General features: G+C 39.2%; 1 protein-coding gene across 1 annotated transcript; it reads left to right on the top strand.

Moving 5' to 3' along the window:
• Positions 1-1,202: 1,202 nt before the first annotated feature.
• LOC108774576 (uncharacterized) lies at positions 1,203-4,646 on the top strand. Its single transcript, XM_018540715.1, has one exon. The coding sequence runs from the start codon at positions 1,203-1,205 to the stop codon at positions 4,644-4,646; it is 3,444 nt and encodes a 1,147-aa protein (XP_018396217.1).
• Positions 4,647-7,719: the final 3,073 nt, after the last annotated feature.

The raw sequence follows: 7,719 nt of genomic DNA, 5'->3' as shown, positions 1-7,719 counted from the left end.
AAAACATTAGTTTGCATAGGTATGAAATAGGTATTAGTTTGCACTGATTATCATGAAATTTCTGTAAGGGATTGCACTGTATTCTTATATACATAACGGCAATTTTGAAAAAGTTTATTTCATAAAATTAGGATTAATTTATTTATTCCGACTAAACTGACTCTGTTAACTGTAACAAGGTTATACCCTGAAGCGGAATCAATCACTTTTTCCTTCTTCCTTACACATATATGTATATTTATCCTTCTATTTATTATTGATGGAGGGGATGATCCGACGCATGCGCACAACGTTCAAAGTACGCTGAGAAAGAGAGAGAAGTATATTCCCGCACCGTGGTTCTGGGACATGGACTTCTCTCTCATCTAGCCATATAGTAGTATTACATATATGATCACATCACGTTTTTGGTTATGTACGACGACGCCATGTTTTGTCGAACTAGACCAAAGAACTAGACCTTGGCCAGATTCTTAGTATAGGGACTCTATACTGAGTCAGTATTGATAATGATGACTCCTTTTATCTCCTCATGTGGAGCATAGGACGTCTACACAGCTAGGCCTCTTCCACTTTTGTCCGAGGTCTATATTCGTTTCTCGAATCAAATTGTTTTCAAATTTGTGGGTGATGATCCACAGAATCCTACCTCAGTCGGATATTAGAGACATATATCTATTGATATATACTGATGTATAGGACCTACAATTTAACGCCGAATCTGAACGGCGCTGATGATCATAGATCTTTTGATCACCAGGTGGAGCCATTTTTTGGCTCATTAAACGCGAAAAATCGCGTTTGGGCGCACGTGGGATTGAACTCGAGTCTACAGATCACGAGTCAATCGCACCGAGCGGTGAGCTACTCAACGCCACACTGAGTCAGTAATTCAGTATTATTGATCAGTATTTGTTAGAAATGGTAAATTATAGTTTGAAGGTTAGCGCCATCTGTGGCGACCAGTTATTATCAGTCTGCTACACGTCTAGTACTTTGTATGACTATTGTCGTTAGACTCTCGACGACATTACCCTTTTCTTTGTATTATTATCCGATATTAAAGGCGTGTGTTATTAAGCTGATTTCCTTTGTGTTATTCCATCCCGTCGCTTTCCTAATATATGTTACATTAGTGGCGACCGCGTGACAGGACTGCTTTAATTGTGTGACATATTTTTGCGTAAAATAAGAAGGACGAGATGGAGAAGATGAGAAAAGCACGCGCTGCTATTCGCACAGCGTTTACACGTAATCTGAGTTCATTATACAAGGAGTTGGAAAAAGAGAGACCAGATTACGCAGAATTACAAGTACGTCTCGCGATTATAAGAGATAAGGCAAGTCAACTCGAAGAAATGAACCAAAAACTCTTCGAGGTTATGGTCGACGGCGAGATGGACGAACAAGAGTTAGTACAAGAAACGGATGTAGCGGATGAATATCGGATGAAATACCAGCAGGCAAAGCTCGCAGTCAATAATATATTGGAATCGACACAACCGGCAGTTCATGCATCGGATGGCGAGCAAGTAACACAAGTTTATAGAGATAATACGCGCACGTATAAATTGCCCAAAATACAACTGCCGCAATTTGGCGGAGAGCTTAAAGATTGGTTACAGTTCTGGAGCCTTTTCAAGCACATTCATGAAGATACAAACATAACCAAGGAGGACAAATTCCAGTATTTGATCCAAGCGATGGTCAAGGACTCTCGAGCAAGTATATTAGTAAACAGTTTCCCTCCAACAGCTTCGAATTATGACAAGGTTATTTCGAGTTTTAAAGCACGTTACGGAAGAGAAGATTTACTGGTGGAAGTCTATATACGAGAGATGCTCAAGTTAGTATTGAATCAGTCAGCTAAATCAGATTCTACCTCTTTATCTAGTATATATGACAAACTCGAAACACAACTTAGAGCTTTAGAATCACTAGGAGTTACTACGGACATGTGTGCTGCAATATTATATCCGCTAGTAGAATCGTCACTGCCAGAGGATCTCTTACGCGTATGGCAACGTGATGCAAGAGTACTCAACGCTACTACATCTAAACAACGTTTGGAAGAATTGATGTCCTTTCTACATATAGAGATGATGAGCGAAGATAGGATTGCGATGGCAATGAGTGGCTTTGGTATAAGCAAAGAAGCATCAAATCAGGACAAGCATAAGAAAAAGATAAAGACGGAGCCAAAAGAGATCGCTACGGCTGCAGGATTAATCGCAGCTAAAGAAAACAAGACACTTCATTGCATATTCTGTGAACAGGAACACGATAGCACTTCATGTAACAAGGCTAAGAAGATGGCATATGAAGATAGATCCAAGATCGTTAAAGAGAAAGGCGCTTGTTTTTATTGCATTAAAATAGGGCACAGTTTTAAATATTGCCGATATAAAGGAAAATGCGAATGGTGCGGCAAAAATCATGTTCTAATTATGTGTCGCAGTACAACTCCGAATGTTCCTATTGAAAACAAGCAAACAAAAGAATCTGCCAGTACACAAGAACAATCAACGCTCGCTAACATTTCTTTTACAAGTGAAGTATTTCTGCAGACGCTTCGAGTCAAACTAGTATATCAAGGCAAAGAACAGGTAGTTAGAGCTATTATTGACAACGGATCACACAGGTCATATATTACAGACTCTCATGCCGAGAAGATGGATTTCGAAGTCGTGGGCGAGCAACTTATTGTACACATGTTATTTGGAGGTGCAAAATCAAGTCCGGCGACACACAAAGGATATCGCGTTTATGTTAAAAGCTTGGATGAATCATACTCTTGTAACTTTATAGCCTTACATCAGAAATCAATATGTGAAAAAGTACCTTCAGTTAGTAAAGGACCATGGTTACAAGAGCTACAACAAGAAAGAATCAAGATTACCGATATTAATACAAGAAACGAGCCGATCGGCATACTGATAGGCGCAGATATCGCCAGAGAACTTTTAACAGGAAAAAGAAAAGCGCTTAAGAGTGGAGTCATAGCTTTCGAAACATTACTCGGATGGACGCTAATGGGTAAAGTAGATACAGGAATGGATCTTAAGGAAGACACGACACTTACAATTGTATCTATGTTCACCGAGGTGGAAAATGTTGCTGATCTATGGAAATTGGATACACTGGGTATTACGGATCCAATTGTGAAAAAATCGGAAGACGCCCGTCAAAGAGATGTTAAAGAGAACTTCTGGCAAACCATCAAAGTAAATGAAGAAGGCCGTTATGAAGTATTGCTTCCTTGGAAAGAAAATCATCTGCCCTTGACGGATAACAAGAAGTCAACAATGAGACGACTTGCAACTATTACCAAGAAACTTAAAACACAAGGCTTGTATGACGCATATCAAAAAATTTTTGATGATTGGCTTGAGGAAGGCATTATAGAAAAGGTACCGTATAAAGAAATAGAAAAAGAATCCTATTACCTACCTCATAGAGGCGTCACTAAAGAAAATAGCACCACAAAATTAAGACCCGTGTTTGATGCATCAGCTATAGGAGAAAATACACTATCACTTAATCACTGTTTAGAGAGAGGCCCCAATCTGATTGAATTAATTCCGAGAATTTTGTTGCGCTTCAGACGACGTGGAGTGGGACTAACGTCAGATATACGAAGAGTCTTCCTGCAGATAAGCATTACGCCAAGTGATAGAGATGTACTACGCTTTTTATGGTGGAGTAAAATTCTTCCGCAAGAGATAGAGGTATATAGACATCGGCGAGTAATTTTCGGAGCCTCTTGCAGTCCTTTTCTTCTCGGAGGAACCATCGAATATTATCTAGAAAAGATATTACAGAAAACGGAAGATAAAAAGGAAAAGAATTTCATTTGTCAATTGAAGAGATCATTCTATGTGGACAACTGTGTGACCAGTGTTAATTCAAGAAATGAAGCTATAGAATTCGAGATCACCGCAAGACGTATCATGGCAGAAGGCAAATTTGATTTACGAGGATGGGAATATACGGGACAAGAGGAAAACCCCGAGTGGACTTCAGTGCTTGGCTTACTGTGGAACAAAAAACGAGATACGCTGAAGTTGACACCTACAACGTTGGAGTCGCAAACAACGCATCAAGTCACGAAGAGACATATTTTAGCAGCGGCTCAAAGAGTTTACGATCCCATAGGCGTTTCTGCCCCTATATCATTAGAACCTAAACTTTTGTTGCAGAAACTCTGGTCATGTAAAATCGGCTGGGACGACGAAGTTCCAGAAGAGGTGAAGACTGACTTCAATAATTGGTTACAACAACTCCATTGGTTAAAAGAGTTCTGTATACCAAGATGGGCATTTGGTCCAGAGGGAGGCCAGATATCTTTCCACATATTTACAGACGCTAGTCAAGAAGCTTATGCAGCTGCTGTCTTTGCACGAACGCAGACACTAGACAACGTGTATGTGCAGCTCATACAAGCAAAATCCCGAGTGACACCTACCGTAAAGATAACCATCCTACGTTTGGAACTACTTGCTGCTACCATAGGACCACCGTCTCTGGAACTCGATAAAGGATACAGAAGATTACGGAGACGCAGAAGTTTTCTTTTGGTCGGATTCCACAACTGTTTTGGCATGGATACAGAAGAACAAACAGTGGAACACGTTTGTGGAAAATAGAGTCAAGGAGATACGTTTAATATCTAATCCACAACAATGGCGTCACGTACCCGGATCTATGAACCCCGCTGACTTGCCTTCAAGAGGTTGCAAGGCGAAGCAGTTAATAGAATCGCGATGGTGGGAAGGCCCGGCGTGGCTTAAGTTACCTGAAGATCAATGGCCTTCATCAGACTACAGTGAGAACGAAGCAGAGATCAATATGGAGACTAAGAAGTCAAGCAGCAGTAAAAGAATAGAAGTTAACGCAAGCATATCCACTATACAGGAAGCAGGGTGGTATATGAAAAATCAGTCCAAATATCTTAAAATAGTGAGAACTATAGCTTGGATTCGTCGGTTTTTGGTTAATTGTCGAGCTCCGCAAACTTCAAGACTAACAGGAGAATTATCAGTAGAGGAATTTACCAAGGCGGAACTGACAGTTTTTAAATTAGTCCAAGAGGAATCTTTCAACAAAGAAAATGAGAAATAGCTCAGCGCACTAGATACGCCTAAGATCGTCGATAACAAATCGCAATGATGAGTATGACTTTCGACATCCCATTCTATTGGACCCTAAACATGCTTTAGTTAAGAAGCTAATTGAGTATAAACATCACCAACTTAAGCATGCTGGAACCCAAACCGTAATGAGTAATTTAAGAGAAACTTTTTGGATACGCACTAGCAGAATGGCTGTACGATCAGTTATAAATAGTTGCTGGACATGTAAACGTCATAGAGCCAAAAAAGCAGACGCCATACCCGGGTGTCTACCTCAAGAACGTATAAAAGAGGCTAAAGTGTTTGAAGTTACAGGTATTGGTTATATAGGACCTTTATTTATAAGAAAGAATCAAAAGGCATGGATCTGCCTATTTACTTGTGCTGTATATAGAGCGGTTCACTTAGAACTCACCACATCACTTTCAACAGAAGCTTTTCTACAAGTTTTCAGAAGATTTATCGCAAGAAGAGGAAAGCCTTCTATCGTCTATACAGATAATGGTACCAACTTTGTAGGAACCCGTAATTTACTAAAGAAGATAGACTGGGAAAAAGTCAAACAATTTAGCAATTGTCAAAAAATGAGTTGGCGTCTCAATCCTCCTACAGCAGCTTGGTGGGGAGGATGGTGGGAACGTCTTGTTCGAATAGTAAAAGACCTACTGAAACGAACATTAAAGAAAGCCTGTCTATATTACGAGGAATTAAATACTATATTATGCGACGTGGAAGCTGTCATTAATTCACGCCCCTTGACGTACTTAGCAGAAGATACAACGCAGCTGAAACCGTTAACGCCAGCAATGTTTTTACAGGAAATAGCTCAGAACAACGTATCAGATTTGGACAAGATAGAAGTCAACCTCAATAGACGTATGAGATATTGTCAGAGTTTACGTGATGAATTACGCAGACGTTTTCGTTCAGAATATTTAGGACAATTAGCTGGAAGGAAGATTAGAGGTCATAATGTACCTTTGAAAGTTGGAGATATCGTTCTGATAGGTTCAAATAATCGTAAACGATTAGATTGGCCGTTAGCTCGTATAACCGAGGTTTATCCTGGCAAGGACAACATCATAAGAGTAATAAAAGTGAAGACAACTACCGGGGAATTGGTACGACCTATCCAGCGCTTATACCCGCTAGAGATGACAGAAGAGACGAAGGAACGAAGTGTGGAAGAAATAAGCCAGGACCCAGAGAATAAACCGGAACGCCCGAGCGATACAGACATTAGTTTATACCTTTCTTTTCAGTTTTTTAGTGGGAGGAATATTAGAAATGGTAAATTATAGTTTGAAGGTTAGCGCCATCTGTGGCGACCAGTTATTATCAGTCTGCTACACGTCAATACTTTTCAGTTCTTTGTATGACTATTGTCGTTAGACTCTCGACGACATTACCCTTTTCTTTGTATTATTATCCGATATTAAAGGCGTGTGTTATTAAGCTGATTTCCTTTGTGTTATTCCATCCCGTCGCTTTCCTAATATATGTTACAGTATTACTGACAGTATGCATTAGTTTTTATAATCTTATACGATCAGGTATTATTGATAATATTTCACTTCAGTTTGACATGATTTGACGTATATTATTATCTATGGCGACATAGATCTTAAGGAAAAAGCATGTATTTAAATCCAAATCATCGTCAGTATTCTACGTCAATCCATTAATATTAACTACACACAATCAATAATATTGTCAATATTCGTTGATACTGACGGTATTACTGACCGTGTACAGAGGCCATAAGAAACGTCTCTTTCTTCTTCTTCTTCTTCTTCTTCTTCTTCTTCTCTGTCCGCATTTGAGGCGATGCTAAAACAGCTGATTTATCATGATTTTATTTGAAGAGAATGATCCGAATTGGCTTTACGGATTGCAAAATTCTTTTACAGAATAAAAGTACGTACGAAAAACTATACTGGAAACCTTAATTTCACTAGAAAATCGGAAAAAAAAATTAAAAAATTCACTTTTTCTGGCAAAGTAGGATCACGTTCATACCTGTTTTTACCGGTGCTCTACAACGCCATCTATTTCAAGACGGCGGCCGACGGCGCAACTACTTCTAAACGCAATTTCTGCTCTGTTGACGTTCCGATCCTCGCATAGATCGTGATTTCTATTTGAAAAGAAATATTTTTTTCTACGCATTTAATCTTGGTTCCGCAAACTCAGGATTGTTCGTACAAGTCATCCCAATACTGCAAGACGCTTATTTGCAATCTGCGATCTCTAAAACTTTTATATTAAGTGAATGTTAACCTCAAGTGACAGCTGTACGTGTCAGAAAAAGTGAATTTTTTTTGTCCGATTTTCTAATGAAATTAGGGTTTCCAGTAATTACCGTGTATTTTAATTATGGTCACTTTGTCACTTTTTAGTCACTTTCTTCATGAAAAGAGTTATTTTTTCCCCTTTTTCTGTTCTGAACATTGCTGACAGCCCTGTAGATGCATTGGGCGCATTCAGCGGACTCACAGTTGAGTGAGCACTTGCTGTTATTGATGTATTCTTTTAAATCATTTAATTATACAGCATTTTAGATGTAGAAGAATACGTTAATAGCAAC

The sequence above is a fragment of the Cyphomyrmex costatus genome, unplaced genomic scaffold, assembly GCF_001594065.2.
Source record: "Cyphomyrmex costatus isolate MS0001 unplaced genomic scaffold, Ccosl1.0 scaffold264, whole genome shotgun sequence".
NCBI lineage: Eukaryota > Metazoa > Arthropoda > Insecta > Hymenoptera > Formicidae > Cyphomyrmex > Cyphomyrmex costatus.
Note: the sequence above shows the minus strand (reverse complement) of the source record. Positions and strands in the feature narration are given on the sequence as shown.

What these genes read in the sequence shown, in the direction of transcription:
- LOC108774576 (XM_018540715.1), top strand. Translation starts at nt 1,203, where the DNA reads ATGGAGAAGATGAGAAAAGCACGCGCTGCTATTCGCACAGCGTTTACA.